The sequence below is a fragment of the Nothoprocta perdicaria genome, unplaced genomic scaffold (assembly GCF_003342845.1).
Source record: "Nothoprocta perdicaria isolate Ctin4 unplaced genomic scaffold, notPer1 scaffold_50, whole genome shotgun sequence".
Classification (NCBI taxonomy): Eukaryota; Metazoa; Chordata; class Aves; order Tinamiformes; family Tinamidae; genus Nothoprocta; species Nothoprocta perdicaria.
Window position 1 is genome coordinate 1,119,062 of NW_020455755.1, and position 11,103 is coordinate 1,130,164.

General features: G+C 53.0%; 1 protein-coding gene across 2 annotated transcripts; it reads right to left on the minus strand.

The window, feature by feature from the left end:
* Positions 1 to 2,458: 2,458 nt before the first annotated feature.
* Positions 2,459 to 5,822, minus strand: SRSF1 (serine and arginine rich splicing factor 1). 2 transcript variants are annotated; one of them, XR_003250751.1, is made up of 5 exons: positions 5,603 to 5,822; positions 5,155 to 5,339; positions 4,693 to 4,865; positions 3,699 to 4,429; positions 2,459 to 2,782 (listed from the first exon to the last, which is right to left on the minus strand). XR_003250751.1 is itself a non-coding variant. In XM_026047741.1 (4 exons), exons 1-4 carry the CDS (start codon positions 5,794 to 5,796, stop codon positions 4,235 to 4,237), a joined length of 747 nt encoding a protein of 248 aa, XP_025903526.1. In that variant the 5' UTR covers positions 5,797 to 5,822; the 3' UTR covers positions 2,562 to 4,234. The 2 variants fall into 2 exon arrangements, 1 of the variants encoding a protein (XP_025903526.1); XM_026047741.1 differs by having other exon boundaries at positions 2,562 to 4,429.
* Between the last annotated feature and the right edge of the window lie 5,281 nt (positions 5,823 to 11,103).

Sequence of the window (11,103 nt, forward strand, 5' to 3'; positions counted from 1 at the left end):
GGGCCAGGCCGTCCAGGGGCAGCGGCTCTTCCTGGCAGCCCCGCTGACCTGCAGCAGCCCCGGGAGCAACGTGCAGGACCCGCAGACAGGGTGTCATTAAAAAGCAGCACCCTGTTCAAACGAGGCCGCCACGCAGACTGCCTCACCTGGTCCTAATGCCATCCACACCACATACATTCTGACCAATATTCTCATCTAATAATATTAAACTCCTTTATGGCAGTCAGAAAACAGCTACCCTGCCTGCAGACTGTTAGCAGTGCTGGCCTCTGTCAATGAATATTTTAAAACAGGCACTTGGGGAAGTGCCTTGATTAACTCCAGTTAAGTGGTTTTGGTTTTCTCTCTAGGCCATCAGGTGTACGGCTGGCTATTAGCAGCACAAGCGTCGCCGAAAGCACTTAGCAGGAAAAAGCTCTAGAGGCACCGACACAAACCAAGCCCTGCGCTGCAAACAGTTTTATTACAGAAATCCCAGACCGCTTTACAAACATTCATGCTGTGATGCCACGGTGAAGCACGTCGTGAAGCACAGGAAAATTTGGAGTCGGGGGCACTCGGCTGTATCACGTTGATGGTTTGTGGCAGACGAACAGAAGGGCCAAGCAGAGCAACAGGTCCTTTATCCTCTCTTCCACGTGACGAGAGAAATGACTCCTGAGCGTCTGTTTTCCACCCAGAACCGAAGGGCTCCCGCTTGAGCAAGGGGATGAATAGCCTCCTGCTTCAGAGGGGCGACATGCACCAGAGGAGGACTCGAAGCCCAGAGCCCGCTTTGCGTGAGGGTGGAACGTGTGTGCTGCCTCCAGCCACTGCCCCTGCAGCCCGTATCCCAGGGCAGCGCATCCCGGGACGTGAAGCCAGGCATTGCTCAGCTGTGCACAGCTCGACCGCAGACCTTGAGCACGGGCCCCTCTCAGCGCAGCTCCATGGCACCAGTTTGTCCTTTGGGATTCTCCCTCACAGGCGCCTCAGCTCCCCCACGCTGCCCCTCCTCCCCAGGGACCGCTGAACCACCCCTCACATTAGCACTTAGCTCGTTAATTAACTCCTATGAACTCGACCAGCACCAGTGGCTGGGCAGGGACTTCCTGGATCAGAACCCAAACTCCAGTATCTCCCGTACAGGACTACGTAGCCCTTCGCTTCCAGCACCCTGCCCTCCTCCTCCTCCGGCTGGCGTGTGGCAGGAGCCGCCTGCTCCGCGCTTGGGCAAACAAAATTGTTCATGTCTCGGCTCGCAGAACAAGTTCTGCTCCCTGCGCGTCCTGCAGCACGCGCTCAGGCACCTGCTCCAGGGCAGTGCTCTGCACTGGTCACCAGCACGGCACAGGTGCCCTCAAGGCTTAAGCGCTTTGAGGCTGCCCTTCCTTGCTCTAAGAGCAGGTACCTGCCGCTCCGTGCACGCCGGCCGCCCAGCCCGCTCCTCCGCCACCCTCTTCCAGCTGGCGCCTGCCCACGACTCCCGGAGCACCCAAACTAAGGTGCTGCTGTGACTAACAGCCCTCATCGTCCGCCCCCGGGCACTGCTTCCTACTCACGCTGCTATCAGCTTGGGAAAAATAAATATATTTATATACACACACACACACACACACGGCTGCAGCAATACAGTATTTCTGTAAGGAGATACCATTTTGTAACAAATTACTCCCTTTGTCACCATATACAAGCGCTACGCATGCCAGCAAGCTGCACTGAAAACCTCAATCTGCTCCTCTCACCCAGGCACAGATGCTGGAATCCAACCTGGAATTTAAACCATCCGGGCATGCTCCAGCGTGGAGGCTCTTTCCCTGACACGCAGCAGCAGCCTCCAGAGCTGTTTTTGAAAACAAAACATACATATTTATACAAATACCCCATTTAACCATTAATATAACCCTCCACTCCGAGTTCACTGGGGTAGTCCCTATGAACTGGCAATCTGCTTACTAGAGATTCTTCTACGTAAGGGCTGATTATTAATTCACTGTCAATTTAACCCATATCCAAACATAATCAGCTATTTCACCAACTAACTGGAAATATTTGTGTACTTAAGGTGTTTATACAACTCCTACCCTTGATAGCGCAGCCTGGAGCTGAGCAAACCCAGTGACACTGTTACCTGCCACCTACGCTATCCAGTAATGGTTTAATGATTACAGCTGGGTGACCCTGTGCTCAGCGCCTGTTCCTCGATAACCTGCAGGCTAAATTTAATGCTAATTTCCAAATGGAAAGCATTCAAAGGTTAAGATTCTTATCAACAAATGATGACAACCATGCATGTTTTTTTAAAAATTTTATTTGTCAAAGAAAAAAGGCAATAGCCAATTGAAAACCTACTTAATCTTTAACTCCAATTTTGACTTTAAATTTAGAGAAACGACTTATTGATTTACTTTTTACTTTTTTAAACAACCCCCCCTTTTCCCCTTTAATGTTTACCATCTACTCGTGCTGAATCCTTCCAAGGAGATTGCTCCAGCGTACCTCTCCAGGTCCTCGCTTTGCTCCTTTTACCAAAAAATGAAAAACTCCATCGTGCATCTTAAGGGCTCCAATCGTCAAAAATAGGAAAAAAAAGATTCTTTGGAATAGCCAATTGAGTTGAATAAAAAGATATCCACACGAATGCGGTTTGGTTGGGGCAGGAATCCACTCCTATGTTCCTGGTAATTTGATCCCGCTCCATGAATCCTTGTAATTCAGCCTCCCTATCCTATCCACATTATGATTTGAATCCAATGATCCAGCTCCAAGGATTGGGATCCAGTGAGCCCTCTCCAATCCAAACCTTTATAACCAGCAAAACCAAAAAAGAGGAGGCAAAAAGTTAGATACTGTAATGAAAAAATAGGATTCTGGGGAATGATCAGTTATGTTTGCCATCAATTAATAAAGATGTACATTAATAACTATCAATTCCCCAAAGCAAACTTTTGAATGGTGATGCTCAGATAACTTCTAGAAATGTTAATTATTACTTGGAGGAAACATTGTAATATTTACATATGTCAACTGAAAATGCCAACATACTCATTGCTTGTACGGTGTTGCGCTACAGGTTTTGTGGTTGCAAAAAATGTTTATGAAATCAGAAAAGTTTACTGCTAAAGCTATCCGCCTACTGTATGTCTAAACTATAGCTAGTACTCCCGTTTGGAAGGTAACAAAATTAACTAACTGAAGTTTTCAAATACACTGGTGAGTCAATTCTGAATTAGTCTGAGGGGAAGGGCTGAGACTTAAGAAATTATTCCCATCTATGTTTTCTATTTTGCTTTCATTCTGGTATTTAAAAATAAAAATGAAATAGCAACGCTGTATCAGTCACACAGAGGACATGCAGACTTTAGCAGTATTGATATTATACTCTGATTTGAAGATACCCTTTATCTACAAGTGTAGAAATACTACATAACATTAACACTTGTAACCAAATGCTGCATGACAAAGTAAACCAGCATTCCCACCCCGTCCCAGTTAATTATTCCTTTAAAAAACTAGAATGGAATAGAGAATTACAAAAGCAAGTATTTAGCCACAATTGCCCCCAAAAAAGAAGTTCTTAAAGAAAAGAGCAATTGTAGTCTGCAGTAACTAAAACATGCCTGAAGTGACAAGCAGGTGCATGTACTCAATTAACCTGTCTCTCAGTATAAGGTCAATACTGCCAATTTCATCTGTGACAATAGCACTTGGAGTCATACCATTGCCTCCATTATTGATCTGATCCTCCTCAATCCTCCTTTTGACAATCCTAAAATGATTGACATGTGCTCCACAATCCTTTAATCCAAAGCATTCTTAATCCATCTCTTCAGATATGTCTACAGAAAGACACACGAAAAGGCAAGATAAAATATAAGATCCCCCAGAAGAGACAAGTTAGCCACAAACATCCCAACATCCCCAGCTTGTATAAGCCATAGCCGAACACTGAGACATTTACACAGCAATACCACAGACTGAAGAATGTTGGTATTAACTAGAACTAAATTGGAATAGTCCTGACTGACATCAATTAAAATACAGTTTATCGAAGACATGAGGGGAATGTTGATGTTAAGGAGCAAATACTCACTAGGAATTTTACACAAGAATGCAATTCAACACTTCAGCCAATTTGAATAAAACAGTTTGAATTAAAAAAAAAAAAAAGAAAAAAGAAAAAAAAACTCTACTGAATAAAGGAAAACTGTGTACAACATGGGGTTCTACAAAAAAGATCATTGCTAGTGATCATTTATGTACGAGAACGGGATCTGCTGTGACGGGGAGAGTAGCGTGGAGATCCTCTGCTTCTTCTTGGGGAATAACTGCGGCTTCTGCTGTTGCTTCGACTACGGCTTCTGCTACGACTACGGCTGCGTGACCGAGATCTTCCATAGCTTGGACTTCTTGGACCATCAACTTTAACACGGATGTAGGCAGTTTCTCCCTATTGAATAGACAGAACTTTCGATTGAAGGGTCTAGGCTTTAGGCCATTGTTTTAGGCATGCTGACAGATCCAAGATACTGTTTATCAAAGCACAGAAACAGACATCGAGTCTTCGAAGTCTAGTTAACAATACACTGGCTACGGGCTTAGCTTGGGTGCTCTGTGTGTTAGATACGACGGCAACCACACGTTCTTACCTTCAAATCCTATTGTTAAGCCCTTTGTATCCAATTCTGGCCCCAAAATAAGCATGAAACCTACCTCATGAGATCTAAATTTAGTGTTATCCAGTTTTCGCACAGCGTAGGTCATATCTTCCTTCCGTACAAACTCCACGACACCAGTGCCATCTCGGAAAACATCAGCATAACATACATCACCTGCTTCACGCATGTGATCCTTTAAATCCTGCCAACTTCCACTTGGAGGCAGCCCTGAATAGAAAGCAGTGTATTACTTTAAAGATGAACTGTATTAGCATCTCCTTTAAATACGGCAACATGTGGCAGCAGGTCACAGCAAGCAGAAGAGGGACGAGTTAGCACGGGGAGAGGCTGCCTGGAGAAGCTGCTAGCACGGCACAGCGCGCGCATCCTCCAGGCCACCCGAGGTGATGCTTTTTAGGAAGCCGAACGCAGAGAGTCATCACGGCGCCACGCGGAAACCGTGCGGCGGGGAGCACGCGCCGGGGGAAAGCGGTTCATCTGAAGAGAAACGACTCACCCGAGACGATGACTCTGTACTCGGAGCGCCGGGACGGGGGCCCGTACCTGCCCCGGGGGGCGCCCCCGCCGCCGCCCCCGCCGCCGCCTCTGCCGGTGCCGCGGCCGCTGCGCGGGAACTCCACGCGGAGGCGATACCCGTCGTAGTCGTAGCCGTCCCGCCCGTACACGGCGTCCTCCGCGTCCCTGCGGGCCGCACGGGCGGTGAGCGCGGCCCGCGCCGCCCTCGCGCCGCCCCCCCCGCCTTTGTTCCCGCTTCCCGCCCGCCCCACCCCGCGCTCCCGCCTCCCCCCCACGCGCGGGGCCGCCTCGCTGAACGGCTCACGAGGGCGAGACGGGGCCGCGCCGCGCGGGCCCCCGCGAGGGCTGCGACAGGCGCCAGCAGCGGGGACACGCGTGGGGAAACAGCCCTCCCCGCGGCACCCGCCTCCCCCCCACAAGGGCCTTACCGCGGGTCCTCGAACTCCACGAAGGCGAAGGGCGGCCCGCCGCGGCGGTTCTTGAGGTCGATATCGCGGATGGCGCCGTACTTGTAGAACACGTCCTCGATGTCCTTGGTGCGGATGTCGGGGGGCAGGTTCCCCACGTAGATGCGGCAGTCGTTGTTGCCGGCCGGGCCGCGGATCACGCCCCCTCCGGACATGGCAAGGTCGGCAATGGCTGCGGCGGTGGAGAGCCGGAGCTCAGCGCGCGGACGGGGCGGCGGGCGCGGGGGCCGGGCCGGGCTCACGGGAGCGCACGCACGACGCCTCCCACAGCGACCGCTTCAAAATGGCGACCGCGGCTCCCCTCGCGCTCCTCCTGCGCGCAGCGGTCCCGCGCCGGGCGGAGCACTGCCTGCGCCGCCCAACGTCGCACGGCGAAGCGGCTCCTTCCGCGCTCGCACGCCCTCTCTTGCGCATGCGCAGAGCTGGGGAGAAAAATAGTCCCTCTATTGTTTGTCCCCGGTGGGGCTCCTAAGCGGCTGGGGCGGCTCCGGTAGTGCGCTGCTGCGGTCGGGATTGCACCGCGCTGGGTGCTTCCTCCGGGAGCGCCAGCTCTCACGCCTACGGGGAGGGCCGCGGCAATGGCAGCAGCTCTCACGGCGGCAGGCCCGCGGCGCCACTTCCGGTGCGGAGTCTACGCCAAGAAGGCCCGGCAGGGGAGGGGCGTGTCCCAGCATGCAGCGCGCGGCGGGGCCGCTTGGCGCCAAGGAGCGGGCCGCGCCCCACAATGCACTGCGGCCGCGCGTGGGGAGGGGGGCGGTGGGAGCGCCGCGGGGGGCGGGAGGCGGCAGGAGCGGCGGGGCCGGGACCAGGATCGGGATCGGGGCCAGGATCGGGGCCAGGATCGGGGCCAGGACCCAGGGAGCCGCCGCGGTGCTTCCTGCGGCGGCAGGGGGGACAGGGAGCCCCTCAGGGGCCATGGGACCGGGGCCGCCCGCCTGGCGGGGGCGGCGCTGGCCCCGCGGCCGCTGCGTCGCGCTGAGGTAAAATGGCCGCCCGGAGCTCGGGCCGGGGCGCTGCTGAGCGGCCGCCCCGCCGCCCTGCCCCGGCGAGCACGGCGGGCTCGGCCCCCGAGCCGCCGCAGCCTTGTCTCTTAGGAGAACGCACCAGAGCCCCAGCGCTGTAACGTGGAGACTCGGAGCACGAGGGACCTCAAAAACATACATACCTGGGTGCATACTTGGTAGTCAAAGTAATGAAAGGGAGCCTGAAGAGCTTTTGGGAACAGAGGAAGTTTAGGTCTCGAACAGGCACACGTTGGGACTGGGATCCTTGGATTACGTGCTGCTGTGGGAGTGTGTGGAATGTGGGAATACTGTGTAGGGAATACTGAGAAATGTGTGCGAGAGAAGGGAGAAGCCAAAGTCCTGCAGAAGAGGCAGAACAAACAAAATAAAAAATGACAGTAACGTCCACAAGGTTGTAACGTGCATTGAGTCACTCTAAATACCAGTATATTCACTGTGTCGCTGAGTCCTGAAAGAGCCGTTAGGGCAGCAGCTGTTACTGCTCCAACACAGCTGCTTCCTAGGGAAGATGCCATGAGATCATCCAAATTTCAGCTTAAAAAAGAAAAAAAAGGCCCACATTTTGGGCAGTAGCTCGTCTTTGGTGGCTGCGGCTGTGTTGAGATACGTGTTTTCCGAAGGCCCCCTTCAAGAATGTCCTGGGGAACTTGCCCGGCTGTCAACGGATGCCCCCGAGGCAGCTGCGATGGTGCTGCCCGCCCTGCGGATCCTGTATTTGTCCTGCTGCGGTTTCTTCATGTGCATCCGCATGGGGCAGGGAGGCGGCCGCTCTAGCTGCAGCAGTGGGGTCTGAGAACACAGAAAAACCCTTTGGGCTCCACAGCTAATGAGGGGAATTAGAAAAATGTGTTTCTTTAGTAGCGCTTGGCATGCATGCTGCATTTTGCATGGGCTAATTAAAAATGTATATTCCTCCAGAAAAAAATTTAAAAAGGCAATCCTAATGACTTAGAAAAATATTTGCAGTATGATGTGATGTGTTTTACTATTACAAATGCCTTTCATTTCTCCCTCATGTAGGTCAAAGTACAGTAATATATTCTGCTCTAAGGATTTTTAACGTTGGTAATAAATGTGTTAGATTGCTAGTGGTTTAAATAAAAGACTATTATTAATCATTGAAAGATGTTTCAAGAAAGGCCATCCTCAAAAGTCGTGGTTTACTGAAGTATAAACTACCAACTATCTAGGGAGTTTCTACGTCTTATGGAGAACATGACGGTTTCATGACTCTGAACCAGAATATAAACTGCTCAAGCAGAGACCATAGTACCCAGCTGGTTCTAGGGTTCACCTGGAGGTGAGTTCACTGGATATATTTGGTAAATATATGATTTGAACCAGCATAATTTAATGATCTGATTTAGTCGTTTTCCAAATCAGTAGAAATGCTTAGTGCATATTAAAAAAAATAATAAAAAAAATCCCCTTTCCCCCAAACTGAGACCATATTCTTTCTGCTATAGATGCAGCTCCATCCTTTGCCAAAAAAAAAAAAAAATCATTTTTAAAAGCTTAATTGCTGAAAGTTGCTCTTTAAGGCATCATAAAATAGTAGTAAGTCTGCCTAGTTTGCTAAAACCCCATTGCCTAATTTGTGTGTTAATAATCCTCATAACTACTTTAAATGATTGCCTTAATTACCGTAATGAAGCATCTCTTTATAGAATTATTGAATATTTTCTTTCTCATTACATTTTTGGGTTTTGTGTTATCAACAGATAGCTTTAAAACAGTTGGATAAGCTGCAAAACATGTTTGCTCTGTCAGAGTCAGTTTTGGCTTTCTGGCAAAATGTGCATGTGGAGAATCATTAAACATACTAATTATACAGAAAATAAATTACTGGGAGGGCAAGGGCAAATAGCCTTGCAAAGAGGCTGACTGCTCTCCAAAACCCGCTTTCGTTTCCAAAATGAGGGTACCGAGACGCCTGGTTTCCAATGGAAGGGCACCACAGCTGCCTTGGGCGCTCTCGGCCGCACAGTCGGCCCGGGTGCTCTTAGCCTGCTCTGGATGCGCTGTATGGAGAGAGGAGACGTTTCCTACGGCCCTTCCTGGCCTCCTCACGGCTCTCCTCCTCTCCCGCTCATTCCCAGGAGCTTCCTGCTGTGTTAAAACCCCACAAACGCCTGTGCCAGTGCCAGAGATGGGTCTTTTTATGCAAATAAAATACTAAAATGCTGTATAGTACTGAAATACGTGGCTTGTGTCCTTGGAGTTTGGAATATGGAGCTGTGGGACACCTGCCGTGGCTCCTACCTAGTCCTGGGAATCCTGCGCTCCAAACCTTCCCACTTCAACTACGGCAAACTTGTCCTGTCGGCTCACCCGCTGCAGCGTAGACCCCATCGCACGGGGCGAGCGTTGAAGCCAATTCATTACCAAAGAGAGCTGAACAGCTGTGAAAATAATTCCTGCGGAGTGGGAATGTGGGATCCCTCTGGGAATTCCGGCACAACCTGCAAAATCCGCGGCAGGGCTGGTTGGAGCGCGGGGCCGGCGGTGCCTGCCCGGTGCGGAGCGGAGCCGTCCGCACAGCCGCCCCGCGGGACTCTGTTGGCACCCGACGTCATTTCGTGAAATGATGCTCCTCTTTATTTTTCGTGCATAACAACAGCCCTGCCATTAGAGCTATTACGTGTGATTTCCTCGGAAACGCAGTAATTGCAGCGTTTCTGAAGCCGCCTGGTGAGGTCTCACACGGGGAGCGTGGAAACCAGCCCCGCGTGGCTGCGGGGCCGTGGGCTCGACCCCGCGCTGGCTCTGAGCAACCCAGGAGGAGATAGCTATTAAATCACCTATCTTTCTTTGCCTTGCTAATGCAGTTAAACGTGTTTAAGTTTTGCTTCGGTTTGTTTCGGTTTTGTTTTGGTTTGTTTTGCCTTCCGTATCACACTGATTTTGGTGCAGAGTCCTGGACCACCTTTGGTTCCCACGTGCAAACACGCGGCGCTGGCAGGGGCTGGCACAGAAGGAAGAGTTCAAACGACCCCTCCCAGCCAGTTTTAACTGATTTCTTCTCCCAGGAAAACACTTATATTCCTGACGGGCTCTGCGGGCTGCTCCTTGTGCTGCGCCGGGGGTTCTCCGGGTTCCCCAGGGCCCGGCCCGCGTCGCCACCGCTGCTCTTGGCTGCTGGCAGCGAGCGCAGGAGGAGCAAGGGGCTGCTCTGCGGGAGGACGGGCCCCAGGCTCCTCCGGCGGCGGATTAGGCGTAGGCAGAGCAGCCTCGAGCGCTGCTTTAATTAAAACAAAATCCCCCGCGGGCCCTTAAACCCGGCGAGGTCTTGTCAACTTCAGGGCCGTATAAAACGTCCGTTTATCGATGGTGTCAAGTGCTGCAGCTCCTTCCATGGAGCCAGAGAGAGCTTTAGTGCGTGACGGGCCGAAGGGCACCGGGCACCGCGTCGCCGCCAGCTCGGACAGACAGACAGACAGGCAGACGCCTCCCGGGCCCTTGGCTGAGCAGCTCCTGGCTCGAGGCCGGCAGGCCCTATCTAGGTCACTTGGGAGCTCTGCAGCCTCCAACGCAGACGGGTGAGGGAGCAGTGCGAGCAGCTCAGCAGCTGGACGTGGCCGCTGGCACCGCGGGGCCAGGGTGCACAGGGACCACCAGGACAACAGGACACATGGAGCAGCCGGGACAGCCCAGCCAGGGACAGCCAGGACAACTGGGACAGGCAGGAACAGCCAGGGCGGCTGGGACAGCTGGGACAACAGGAAACCAGGCCATCAAGGAGAGCAGGGACAAGTGGGACAACCAGGACAGCCCGGGCTGCCAGGAGAGCCGGGGCAACGAGGACAGCGGGGAAAGGCTGGAGAGCAGACGTGGCACAAAGGAACGCGTGCCCGTGCCGCCCTTCGGCACGTCGCCCCGGCTGCTGGAATAGCCAGCACGATCACAGAGCCAGCGTGCATGCACGCAGGCATGCAGGCATGCAGCAGCACCCACAGCAGTGCAGCAGCAGCCCCTCGTCGCACACACGAGCCCTCACCCCGCACGGCCCGTGCACGAGCTCCCGGCCCTCCTCGGCCTGCAAACGAGCCCCGCGCGCAGGGCTGCCTGCCCGGGGCGGCCAGCACGGCCACCAGCAGCCGCAATCAATGGGCAATAAATTAAATAAAGTTCCCGAATAGCTTGGTGTGGGTTTGACAGGACTTTTCCTTTGCTTTCCTGTGTATGCTCCCGATCCCTCTTCCAGTTCAGGAGGGACCAGCTGGAGGCCGCCAGCTCTCCCGGCGTGCGGCTGCTCCCAGGATCCCGGCCAGGGGCTGCGGGCCCGGCCGTGGCTCCCGGCCCTCGCTCCGGCCGCTGCGGCCCTGCCCAGTCCCCAGCACGGCGCAGGCAGATATTTCTAAGCAGGGATCCTATGTGAAGCGCCAGCCCCTCGCAAAGCCTCGCAGAGCGCCCATGACCTGAATCCATATTAATGAC

Coding starts and splice junctions, on each gene's coding strand:
- SRSF1 (XM_026047741.1), bottom strand. CDS start 5,796: ATGTCCGGAGGGGGCGTGATCCGCGGCCCGGCCGGCAACAACGACTGC. Junction 5,340..5,602: donor GTGGAGTTCGAGGACCCGCG/GTAAGGCCCTTG, acceptor TGCGGCCCGCAG/GGACGCGGAGGACGCCGTGT. Junction 4,866..5,154: donor GTACAGAGTCATCGTCTCGG/GTGAGTCGTTTC, acceptor CTTTCTATTCAG/GGCTGCCTCCAAGTGGAAGT.